Source organism: Oncorhynchus nerka, linkage group LG12 (assembly GCF_034236695.1).
Source record: "Oncorhynchus nerka isolate Pitt River linkage group LG12, Oner_Uvic_2.0, whole genome shotgun sequence".
NCBI classification, from domain to species: Eukaryota; Metazoa; Chordata; class Actinopteri; order Salmoniformes; family Salmonidae; genus Oncorhynchus; species Oncorhynchus nerka.
The window spans coordinates 26,500,978-26,514,471 of NC_088407.1; the positions used below are offsets into that span (position 1 = coordinate 26,500,978).

The 13,494-nt window shown below is 40.5% G+C and overlaps 1 protein-coding gene across 1 annotated transcript; it reads right to left on the reverse strand.

Moving 5' to 3' along the window:
* Positions 1-9,474: 9,474 nt before the first annotated feature.
* LOC115138028 (uncharacterized) lies at positions 9,475-11,913 on the reverse strand. The gene is made up of 6 exons (XM_029674419.2): positions 11,871-11,913; positions 11,365-11,727; positions 10,869-11,219; positions 10,623-10,754; positions 10,459-10,508; positions 9,475-10,354 (listed from the first exon to the last, which is right to left on the reverse strand). Exons 1-6 carry the CDS (start codon positions 11,911-11,913, stop codon positions 10,211-10,213), a joined length of 1,083 nt encoding a protein of 360 aa, XP_029530279.2. The 3' UTR covers positions 9,475-10,210.
* Positions 11,914-13,494: the final 1,581 nt, after the last annotated feature.

Below are 13,494 nucleotides of genomic sequence, written 5' to 3' on the forward strand. Positions count from 1 at the left end.
TCTTACATAGGTATTCCTCTTGTCCAGATTGGATAGGGCAGTGTGCACTGTGATGATCTGTGGACCTATTGAGGCGGTATGCAAATTGAAGTGGGTCTAGGGTGGCCAGTAAGGTGGAGGTGATATGATCCTTGACTAGTCTCTCAAGCACTTCATGATGACAGAAGTGAGTGCTACGAGGTGATAATCACTTAGTTCAGTTACCTTTGCCTTCTTGGGTACAGGAACAATGGTGGCCATCTTGAAGCATGTGGGGACAGCAGACTGGGATAGGGAGAGATTGAATAAGACCGTAAAACACACCAGCCAGCTGGTCTGTGCATGCTCTGAGGACGCGGCTATTGATGCCGTCAGGGCCGGCAGCCTTGCGAATTTAAATGTGTTACTCACATTGGTCACGGAGAAGGAGAGGGGGTTCCCGCAGTCCTTGGTAGCGGGTCGCATTGGTGGCACTGTATTATCCTCAAAGCAGACAAAGAAGGTGTTTAGTTTGTCTGAAAGCAGACGTGGCTGGTTTTCTTTTTGTATTCTGTGATTGCCTTGTAGACCCTACCACATTCTGTACGTCTCGTGTCTGAGCCATTGAATTGCGACTCCACTCTGTCCCTTTACCGACACTTCAAAGTATTGATAGTCAAACAACAAAACACCACGTAATGTAACATAATGCAACATATGTTACATAATGCATTCTGCTAAATATATATAAGTTGGTGAGGTCACAATGGGGCGACACTCAGGAAAACCTGTGCAGGCTCTAGGGGTAAAACGGAAAAGGCATACGTGTAGTTCAAGGTATTAAGGTTGTATTAGGTTGGAAGCAAAGCTGCCTTGCGGAGGGAATAAGTACACTGTTTGTATTCAGCCATATTCCCAGTCATGTTTCCATAGTTAAATGCGTGGTTCCTGCTTTCAGTTTGACGCGAATGCCTGCCATCTATCCACAGTATCTATCCACAGTTTCTGGTTAAGGTCGGTTTTAATAGTCACAGTGGGTACCACATCTCCAATGCACTTCCTTATAAACTCACTCACTGAATCACTGTATAAATCAATATTATTCTCTTAGGCTATCCGGGTCCGTGTGATCAAAACAATTTTGAAGCGTGGATTCCGATTGGTCAGATCAGCATTGAATTGTTCTCATCACGAGTACATCCTGTTTGAGTTTCTGCCTATGAGACGGGAGGAGCAAAATGGAGTTGTGGTCAGATTTGCTGAAGGGAGGGCGAGGGAGGGCTTTGTATGCATCGCAGAGTAGCAGTGATCTAGTGTATTGCCCGCACGAGTGCTACAATCAATATGCTGATAGAATTTAGGTATCCTTGTTCTCAATTTTGCTTTGTTAAAATCCCCAGCTACAATAAATGCGGCCTCAGGATATATGGTTTCCAGTTTGCATAGGGTCCAGTGAAGTTCCTTGAGGGCTGTCGTGGTATCGGCTTGAGGGGGATATACACTGCTGTGACAATACCCAATGAGAATTTTCTTGGGGAGATAATATGGTCAGCATTTGATTGTGAGGAATTCTAGGTCAGGTGAACTAAAGGTCTTGATTTCCTGTATGTTGTTACGATTACACCATTAGTCGTTAATCATGATGTAACAAATCTCTTCGTCGTCTGAGGAGGAGTAGGAAGGATCGGACCAATATGCAGCGTGGTAAGTGTCCATGTTAATTTATTCGACTGAACACAAAAACAAAATAACAAAGCGAATGAAAGAAACGAAACAGTTCTGTAAGGTGACATACACTAAACAGAAAACCACTACCCACACCCATAGTGGGAAAACAGGCTGCCTAAGTATGGTTCTCAATCAGAGACAACAATAACCAGCTGCCTCTGATTGGGAACCATACCAGGCCTAAACATAGAAACACAACACCTAGACATACAACATAGAATACCCACCCACATCACACCCTGACCAAACTAACAATAGAAACATACAAAGCAATCTACGGTCACGGCGTGACACATGAAACATGCACCCCCACCCCTCTTCTTCCCAGAGAAATGTTTCTTTCTGTCGGTGAGACGGATAAAGAATCCCATTGGCTGTACCGACTTCGACAACGTATCCCATGTGAGTGTATTATTATCCCTGATGTCTTCTGGAAAGCAACCCTTGCCCTAATTTCATCTACCTTGTTATCTAGAGACTGCACATTGGCGAGTAATATATCCGGAAGCAGTGGGTGTGTGCACGCATCCGGAATCTGACCAGGAGGCCGCTCCGTCTACCTCTTCTGCGGTGACATTGTTTTGGGTCAGCCTCTGGAATCAGATCCAAAGCCCTGGGTGGTGGTGCGAACAAAGGATCTGCTTCAGGAAAGTCATATTCCTGGTCGTAATGTTGGTAAGTTGATGTCGCTCTGATATCCAATAGTTCTTCCCGGCTGTATTTAATAACACTAAACATTTCCTGGGCTAACAATGTAAGAAATAATACATTTAAAAAAATACTGCATAGTTTCCTGAGCACTAGAAGCGAGGCGACCCTCTCTGTTGGCGCCATCTTGCAAAATTTCAGTCGCATCTCGTGCCCTAAACTCGTCTGTCCAACGCATGTAAATACTTTGCCCGCTCCATAGCAAGCTGCTCTATCTGCACTGAAGTAATTCATTCATGTTGAGCTAAATGTAAAATAATTACTACATCTGATGTTCCAAAGGGAACAGAGGGGACGATATAAACTGTTACTTTTTATTGGTTAGATCCAGTTCAGAACTCTATTTTGCAATTTCGGAACAGTGGAACAGAACTAAATAAATATTGATTTTGTTCTGAACGAAACGATTGGAAAATAATTTCAGTTCCAACCCCTTCTTAAAATACTATAAAGTTAAAGTGTTTGGTTTGTATTTCTTTACGTTTGGGTCAGTGGCAGACTACTGGCACATATGTCTCAAAATACGATAAAGTCAGAGTTACTGATTTGTATTTTTTCATAATTTGGGTCGGTGGCTGAGACTACTGGTACTACGGATAGTACTACTGCCCTCTTTGACATACAGTACACTGGGGGTTTACATTGCATCTCTCACTACATGTCTGTAGAAGGCAGTTCAAGCTTTCAGCATGAAGTGAACTCTAGTGAGGTTGGCACCTTTTTGACAAAATAAAGATGTGTTTATTTGATACCTGGTGCAAATAAGTGATAAGAATTAGGCAAGTCATTAAAAGTAGGAAATAAAAACATGTTTATTGAAATATCACACAAGTATAAGGGCAGATTACAGAGTTCCATGTTACAACTATTATCATGAAAAGGAAGAGTTCAGACATTTGAAAATCATAATATATATTTTGTGGTACACTTCTACAAAACCAAATGTATCCAGTCAGTCAACCTCAGCCACTATTGGTGAGGATTTGAGACTTATCAGCTTTCATAATATGGGCAAAATTATGGTGAAGCTAGGCCCCTACAATGGCCTTCTACAGCAAACCGGAAGTGTACAAAATAGCCAGGTCACACGGACACAGTCAAGATCAAAGTGGAATTCAGAGGAGGGGGTGGGGCTTAACTTAGAATTATGCTGATCACAGGAGGCTGCTTAGGGGAGGTCAGCTAATAACAATGGCTGGAATGGAGTGAATGCAATGGTATCCATATGTTTGATGCGTTCAATAGCATTCCGTTTATTCAGTTCTAACCATTACTATGAGCCCGCCCTCCCCAATTAAAGTGCCACCTGTGATACTGAATGGAGGACTGCCACATCCTGTCTATCTGACACACCAGAGTAGATGGTTTCTTCCTCTCTCTGTTTTCTCCTCTGTCTCCTGGGCTTGGTACTCTTCATTTCAGTGAACATCAGGGCAGTGTAGTTCAGGGCATCATTGTCACTGTGGAGCTATGGGGATGAAACAAAGAGTCACTCAATTCAGACTCTGGGTTAAATCTAATGCTGTAATATTTAGCTTTAATACTCTTATCCAGTCTCACTCTTGATACAGCAATTCTGCTAACCTGTTGGTCTGACGTGTTGGCATAAGGATTTCCGTACTGGCTCTGCTGAGAAGGGGTCCCTACTAAAAGATTAATAACAAAATATTCAAAACACTTGAAACATACTATGTATGTCATATTTTCTGCTTCAAAAGGAAGTAGGTTTGTGAAATGAAAACAATGTCCAGAGAGGGAAGTGATAAGAAGAGGGCCAGCCTTCACCGGTCTTTATGATCTATAACTATTGTTACTATTGCTTAGTATGAAGACTTTTACTGTACCTGCACAGTGTTCACATTGTGACCTCTTCATTCTCATGAAGAGGAAAATGTTGACAATCACACTCAGGATCACAGCAGTTGTCAGGCAAGATAGAATAATGACAAAAATATGCTTACTCTGATCACCCAACAGATCTGAAACTTAAAAAACAAAATATACAATACTTTAAAATGATTTTCTACTATTTCTTCTCAAACACTTTTACTCATAGACTGGTGATTTTGGCTTAAAAGTTGAGGATCAACTATCTCTTCACAGTTATATAAAGTGACAAAGCCCTATAGTGCTTCTGGAAAGTGTTCAGACCTCTTCCCTTTTTCCACATTTTGTTACGTTAAAGCCATATTCTAAAATGCATTAAATAATTGTTTTCCCTCATCAATCTACACAGAATACCCCATAATGACAAAGTGAAAACAGGTTTTTAGAAGTGTTTGAAAATGTATTAAAAATTAAAAACCATAATACCTTATTTGCTATGAAACCCGAAATTGAGCTCAGGTGCATCCTGTTTCCATTGATCATCATTGAGATGTTTCTAAAACTTGATTGGATTCCACCTGTAGTAAATTTAATTGATTGGACATGATTTGGAAAAGCACACACCTGTCTATATAAGCTCCCACAGTTGACAGTGCATGTCAGAGCAAAAACAAAGCCATGAGGTCGAAGGACTTGTCCATAGAGCTCCGAGGCAGTATTGTCGAGGCACAGATCTGGGGAAGCGCACCAAAAAATATCTGTAGTATTCAAGGTCCCCAAGAACAGTGGAAGAAGTTTGGAACCACCAATACACTTCCTAGAGCTGGCCACCCGGCTAAACCGAGCAATCAGGGAAGAAGGGCCATGGTCAGAAAGTTGACCAAGAACCCGATGGTCACTCTGACAGAGCTCCAGATCTCCTCTGTGGAGATGGGAGAAGGAAAACCATCTCTGCAGCACTCCACCAATCAGTCCTTTATGGTAGAGTGGCCAGATGGAAGCCACTCCTCAGTAACATGCACTTGACAGCCCACTTGGAGTTTGCCAAAAGAAACATAAAAGACTCACAGAGCACGACAAACAAGATTCTCTGGTCCGATGAAACCAAGATTGAACTCTTTGGCTTGAATGCCAAGCGTCACGTCTGGAGGAAACCAGTCTCCGCTCATCACCAGGCCAATACCAACCCTACGGTGAAGCACGGTGGTGGCAGATTCATGCCGTTTTCAGTGGCAGGGACTGGGAGACTAGTCAGGATCGAGGGAAAGATGAACGGAGCAAAGTACATAGAGATCCTTGATGAAAACCTACTCCAGAGCGCTCAGGACCTGTCCTTGAGTGGCCCAGCCAGAGCTTGGACTTGAACTCTGTCGAACATCTCTGGAGATACTTGAAAATAGCTGTTCAGCAACACTCCCCATCCAACCTGACAGAACTTGAGAGGATCTGCAGAGAAGAGTGGGAGAAACTCCCAAAATACAGTTGTGCCAAGCTTGTAGCTTCATACCCAAGAAGACCTGAGGCTGTATTCACTGCCAAAAGTGCTTCAAGAAAGTACTGAGTAAAATGTTGATATTTCACATTTAAATTTGCAAACATTCCTACGTTTTTGCTTTGTCATTGTGGGGTATTGTGTGTAGATTGATGAGGGAAAATCATATTTAATCAATTTTAGAATAAGGCTATAACGTAACAAAATGTCAAAAAAGTCAAGGGGTCTGAATACTTCTTGAATGCACAGCTATGTAGGAGACCCAGGCTCAATGCTCTTCTCACACTGATCACTACTCTCTCTATGGGTGCAAATTATTCCTGGATGGGATTCTCCTGAGCGATGTCTGAATCAATAGACACTGTGTTGTCCTGCAACGGTCTCAGTGTGTATTCTACAGTTCAGTCACAGAGTCTCCTGGTTGGACTTACTCCGACAGACTTCTGAAGAGGGTGACAGAGTAAGATCATTGTGTGTAAATTGTATTTTCCTGCTATTTTTATTTATTGCCATTTTATTTGAATTTTATTGTGCAAAATTAATATTCAAAATTAGGGAAGGAAGTTAAGTTACCTTGGACAGTTAAAGCAATTAAACATTGATTTTGCCCACTAACATTGCATCACAGTATTATGTACAGAGCCTCCTAACTCTATCTTGGAGATTGTCAGGTTAAAGCTACCATCTTGTCTCTTCACACTCAGACGTTTAGTCTCGTTAAAGTCCTTGGTATAGTTGTAGACATATGAACTCTCTTGAGCGTGGTGAAATGATGATGCTATCAGAAGACATTTCTCTCCAAAGGTCTGCTTTAACCAATTAACATAGGTCATCATATCAGATTAACAAAAGCAAGGGAGAGACACAGTACCTCCCATCTCAGTACAAATCCCAGGGTCTGGTTGAACCATGTCCATATTCAATGCACCAACTGTAAAATATAAAAATATAAATAGATCAAGAAGAATTTCTAACCATTATAAAGACAGTACATCTCATTATACTTTCCATACTCATAGTACAACTAATGTAAATGGATTCAAAATACTATGGCATGAAATTATTTGAAAAAGCATCCACTTTTAAAATTCTTACTTACTTATCGAAGTAGGCGTAAAACAAAAACATTGTCCAATGTCATATCTTCATTGTAATGCCAATCCTTTCTGCATTGTATAGTGTGAAGGTCTGACAACGGGGCACCTCTTTTATGATGACACTTTACATGTAGCCGTCATACAGTAGGAGGGAACACTGAACCGAGAGACTCTATTGGCTGTCTGAACAGGAATAAAAGCTACAGTCTAGCAAGTGTGTTTACAACAGTTTGAGCAGCCCAGACAGACTTTTAAAGAAGACAATCAAGTCAGAGTTATTATATCAAGCTCATTAAATCGTGGCTTGATACAATGCTTATTTATTTGTGAAATGAAACTTATTAAGAGCAATTTTCTTTTGATGTTTGGACAAACAGTAAAGGATCATATTCCGCTCTCTAGTGCCTCTGGTACTGAGCCCATCCCAACCCAGCCCTGAACCCATCCCAACCCAGCCCTGAGCCCATCCCAACCCAGCCCAGCCCAGAGGTTAAATGAATCCAAAATGTAGTAAGTTTCTCGCCCACAGCATACTGTATACAACCTCCATTTTTGGCTCATGGTTTTCATCTTAGGCCTCCAACATTAAATAGTATTATTAGTGTGGCAATAGCATTGCCTATTCATTTCAGACCTTTGTTGGTTACTAATGTCCTTTTAAATATGGCATAGCTATATTTATGCCCTTTTTTATGTCAGCCCAGATCCTCTAATTAATTAACCTCAGTTGTGCCACTGCACTGTGCATGTCTCTGAAATTTGAAAAAATATATATATTATTTGTCCAGCTGGTCATTCAACAGTTACAATACTCCAGATGACCAGCAGAAGGCCTGTTGTGTCTAGAACATTGTCATGTACAGTATAAAGGTGAAGGGGGGTAGCAGAGTACATATGGGAAAACACCAACTTAATGAAACAAGTCTATTGTATGTCAGTCTCTTTCCCTCTATATCCTTCACAGAAACATGCACTGACTGATGTGTAACACCTAAGTGTGCATGTCTGATTGGACACCAGTCAACTTTCCAACCAATACATGACACATTTGATCCACTCTATTTTTCACTCCTAGGAAGCAATCTATCAGAAGGAGGATCCTCCTCTATTGGTCTCCTTCTGACAGAGGAACCTTCAGTAGTTTTGTGCTGTACAAGACTTGTCTGGTTGAGAATGTACTGAAAGTTCTCCCATGACATCATCATAAAGTCACCCCCCCCCCGAGCCCATCGATATAGAATAGATTCAATTAACTGTATCATGTGTGATACAGCACAGAGAGTTCAAATAGTTTTCATCAGCAGTTCTTTGTGGTTTGTAACTGATTTCAGATAACTAAATATATATTTCAGTCAGTTTAATAAATAACTGTTTTGCTGACTGTAAACTGCCAGAGGCAACATGAACAACAAGTAAAGATGGTGAGAACAACTGTGACACCACATAGACATCCTGCTGAAAACCACATAGAGACACAGAGACACAGAGAGCAGGTAGGATGGTCCTGTGGGTACAAAGTCAGTAGGCCCACCTGACCAAAGCATAGACACAGACTCATCTTGGGCTTACAGAAGACTGCAGAGTACCTGGGAACTTGTTCACTGTGAGGGGGTGGGTGTAAATAGGTTGTCTCCCATTCTTCTTCAACCACTCCCTGGAACTCAATAAAAGTATAAAAGTCTTCATCATATAGAGATCACTCTGCTATCCATTTGATTTTGAGTGATTGCGTGGCTCCTCCTGGTAACTAAGCTACACTTTATAATGTCTTAGTTGATGTTAGTATTAATGATTCAGTGATGTAGAATGCCAGGCCTGTTTGAGACTTCTAATAAGCATGTACTAACTATATTACCTTGTTTTAGATTATTAACAGCCAAACGCTGTGTTATTTGGGCACTTGTTTGACCACTATTTCGGCTAGACACAAACTATCACAGGAAAGTACGTTTTCAACTAATCAACATTTTGAACATTTTCACAACTTCTAAAAATGTATGCGACTCTACTGGCGAAGCAGTCACAGGAACTTCAATAAACACTGCTGCTCCATATTGAAAGATAAATTAATTGCAGTCCTGCAAGGTAGACTTATACGTTCACATTTTGTCAACGGTTTCTGAAAACTGCTAAATCACAATGTGTACATTGTCAGACTTGAAATCAGTCTCTCAACAACATAATGTTCAAATTATATTCAGCTAAGATTTTTATTTTTAGTTCAGGCTTTTCCCATGAAGAGAGTGACATGGTTGTTTGTGGTTTAGATTAACTGAGGTGTGTGTGGAAAGCACGTGATGAGGACTGACAGTCATTGCTGGGGGTTAGAGATGAGTTGAGCTGAGTGTTAAATCTAGATAAGGCAGTCAGAACACCGCAGAGATGTTTTTAGGATACATCTAAAAAATAGTTTCAGACAAACTTAAACACCAGTCAATAGATGCATATTTACAGTGCATTATGCAACTAAAAAGAGCTTTGTGACTGAACGCAAGCCTAATATGGTTGTTGCACACTGAATCTGTGGGTGAAATTTAAGAACTGAGACAAATATGAATGTAACCCAAACAAGATCTCTATATGTAAGCAGTTTAATGTTTTATTGGATCTACTCTAAAATACTCAACCACACCAATGCTAATAAACAAATTAGGCACATTTGGGCAATCTTGATACAACATTTTTTAAATAAATACAATGTTTCATTGGATCAGTCTAAAAAATGTCTCATACACTAATGCCATTTAGTGGCCAAAATCTAAATTTTCCCTGGGCTGAAATAATACATTATGGTCTTTCTCTTGCATTTCAAAGAAGATGGTACAAGAATGGTTGTTTTTTTCTTTGTATTATCTTATACCAGATCTATTGTGTTATATTCTACTACATTCCGTTCACACTTCCATAAACGTCAAAGTGTTTCCATTCAAATGGTACCAAGAATATGCATATCCTTGCTTCAAGGCCTGAGCTACAGGCAGTTAGATTTGGGTATGTTATTTTAGGCGAAAATTGAAAGAAAAGGAGGTAATCCTTAAGAGGTTTTAATTCGGGATCGGTGACCCTTTCACGGGACGGTTGAGCTAACATAGGCTAATGTGATTAGCATGAAGTTATAAGTAACAGGAAAAATTCCCAGGACATAGACATATCTGATAATGGCAGAAAGGTTACATACTTGTTTATCTAACTGCACTGTCCAATTTACAGTAGTTATTACAGTGAAAGAATACCATGCTATTGTTTGAGGAGAGTGCACAATTTTGAACATGAAAAGTTATTAAAAGGAGCTTGAACAGAATACAACAAATTGTAACACACAATGAAAAAGCCATAGTTATAAATATAGTGTAGGAAACAACAAATCAATGCACATTATTAAAGAGCAAAAGTTGATGTTTCAGTCCATGTTTTGGCACCTCAGCCCAGAGTACACAGTGTCTCTCTCCATGGTGCTCCTCTGTCTCCGGCTCTTTGGCTTCTTGTGGATGACATTCAGAGCAGCGTAATGGACTGACGTGAGTGTGTCATCATCTTCTTGATCCTAAGAGCAATAACAAAACAAATCAGGAAATGACCTGATCATTTGATAGAAGGATCTGTTTACAGTTAATCCAAAAATGTTATATATCTTTATGGTCTGCATACCTGGTTATGAGAACTGGCGACTGCCAGACTACTTGTCTGTGGGTGCGTTCCTTTTAGTAAAACACATGAAGGAATCATCATCATACAATCAGTTTCATGACTAAAACATATCGTAAACCGCACCAACATCTTAATCATATATTGTTGGCAATGATAATGCTTACCTCTGCACAGTAGAGAGGTTTTCTTGATCATCTTATACAAAACATAAGCAAGGACAATGATGAGGATGACACAAAGAGCCAACGCTACACCCAGACAGTACACCAAGAGAAGATGGTCCTCTTTACAACCATCTGTGGAAATACAGACAGTGACAGAGGAGATTCAGGACATTTTGCTCCACCAGACATTGAGTTTATTCATAGCACCATGAAAGAATATCAGAACATATCAGAATGATTATTTACGGTCAACATCCAGCTTGGTCCCGTTCCCAAACAGTATCTCCCCACATGAGGCCACAGCACAGTAGTAAGTCCCAGCATCAGAGAGAATGAGGTTCCTCTTGGGGAGGCTGTAGACACAGCTCTGTGTAGGAGACCCAGCCTCAGGGCTCTTCTCACACTGATCACTCCTGTCTCCATGGGTGTAAATGATTCCTGGATGGGATTCTCCCGAGCCATGTCTGAACCAATAGACACTGTGTTCTCCTGCACAGGTCTCAGTGTGTATTGTACAGTTCAGAGTCACAGAGTCTCCTGGCTGGCCTGACTCAGACACAGGCTGCTGGTGCACAGACATGCTGTTGGACTCTGAACCTGAAGAGAGTGACGGAGTAAGATCATAGTGTTTAAATTGTATTTGCCTGATATATACTGTACATTTAGTACCAAATTCTAAGGTATATTTCTAATTTAATGGTGCAAAATTTAAATCCCAAATTAGGGAAGGAAGTTAAGTTACCTTTTACAATCAATAAAGTTCCATCTCCAAATTTGACTTTGCCCACTTTCATGGCACCACAGTAGTATGTAGCAGAGTCCCATGGCTCGGTCTTAGAGATGGTCAGGTTAAAGCTGTCAACTCCTTTCTTCACACTCAGATGTTTAGTCTCAGTGAAATTCTTGGTAAAGTTGTTGAAGTAAAAATATTGTCCACTGGAAAGTGTTGATGTCATGAGAAGGGGTTTCTGTCCAAGAGTCTGCTTGAACCAAACAACATAGGTATTCACATCAGTTGGCCAAAAGCAAGTGATATTCACACTAGCTCCCCGGTGAGTAACCATCACTGGGTTTGGTTGAACAATGTCCTTGGTTAATGCACAAACTGTAAATCCAAACAAACATGGATCAAAGATCAAGATAAAGACAAAATTACATCTAAAATACTTGCTTCAAAGTCATTCAAATGGATTCTAAAAGCCAATAATATATAGATTGTTTTAAAGGATGTAAATAAAAATGTCTTACCGGAGTTGGCATAAAACAAAAAGATTGCCCAATGTCTGATCATCATTGTAACGTCAAACCTTTCTGCACTGTATAGAATGAGGGTCTGACAACGGAGCACCTTTTATGTGATGGCACTTTACATAGCTTTTATACAGTGTAGGAGGGAACTCTGAAACAAGAGATTGTATTGGCTGTTTGAACAGAAATAAAAGAGTACTGTCTAGAAAATATGTTGTCTGGTTTACCACAATTTGAGCAGGAAAAAAAAACGTTTAAAGAAGACATTGTAAAGCAAGTCAGAGTTATTGTTTTGAGACAATCAAATAGTGGCTTGATTCAGCTGGTTACTTATTTGGGAAATTACACTTTAATTACATACCAGTTCTCTTATGATGTTTGGGCAAACAGTGAATGATCCTATTCTGCTCTCTAGTGCCCCCGATACTGAGCCCATCCCAACCCAGCCCAGCTCAAAGGTTAAATGAATCCATAGTATGTTTTTAGTCTGTCTGACACGTAACTCATACCAAAGACAGTAAAAATGGGGACTGATAAGCTTTGCTAATTAAATCAAAATCAAATTCACTTGTCACATGCTTCACAAACTAAAAGTGAAATGCTTACTTGCGGAATCTTCCCAACAATGCAGAGAGAAAAAAAATTAAATAACAGAAAAGTAATTACATGAGGAATAAATACACAATGACTAACAATAACTTGGCTACATACACGGAATACCACTACCAAGTCGATGTGCAGGGATATGAGGTAATTGAGATAGGTATGTACATAAAGGTAGCGATAAATTGAATAGGCATCAGAATACAAAATAATCAGTGACAGCAGCGTATGTGATGAGTCGAAAGAGCGTCAAGCAAATAGTCTGAGTAGCTATTGGTTAACTATTTAGCAGTCTTATTGCTTGGAGGTAGAAGCTGTTCGGGGTCCTGTTTGTTCCAGACGTGGTGCATCGGTACTGCTTGCCGTGCAATAGGAGAGAGAACAGTATGACTTGGGTGGCTGGAGTTTTGACAATTTTTAGGGCCTTCCTCTGGGCCTGTTGTAGAGGCCCTGGATTGCATGGAGCTCGGCCCCAGTGATTAACTGGGCCATACGCACTACCCTCTGTAGTCCCTTGCAGTCAAATGCCTAGCAGTTGCCATACCAAGCGGTGATGCAGCCATTCAAGATGCTCTTAAGGGTGCAGCTGTATAACATTTTGAGGATCTGAGGGCCCATACCAAATCTTTTCAGCCTCCTGAGGGGGAAGAGGTGTTGTTGTGCCCTCTTCACGTCTGTGTTGGTGTGTGTGGAACATGGGAACAGTTGTGTTTGACCCGACCACAATGGTATTTTACTGTAACAAATTGACAACAGTCTGTGCGGGTTTTGACATTATCGATCATAGTCTGCTGCTGGAAAAATGTAAATGTTATGGCTTTACAGTCCTGCAATATTGTGGATGAAGAGTTACCTGTCTAACAGAACACTGAGGGTGTTCTTTAATGGAAGCCTCTCCAACATGATCCATTTAGAATCAGGAATTCCACAGGGCAGCTGTCTAATCCCCTTACTTTTTCAAACATTACTAATGAAATACCACTGGTTTTGAGTAAAGACCGTACGCAGATGACTCAATACT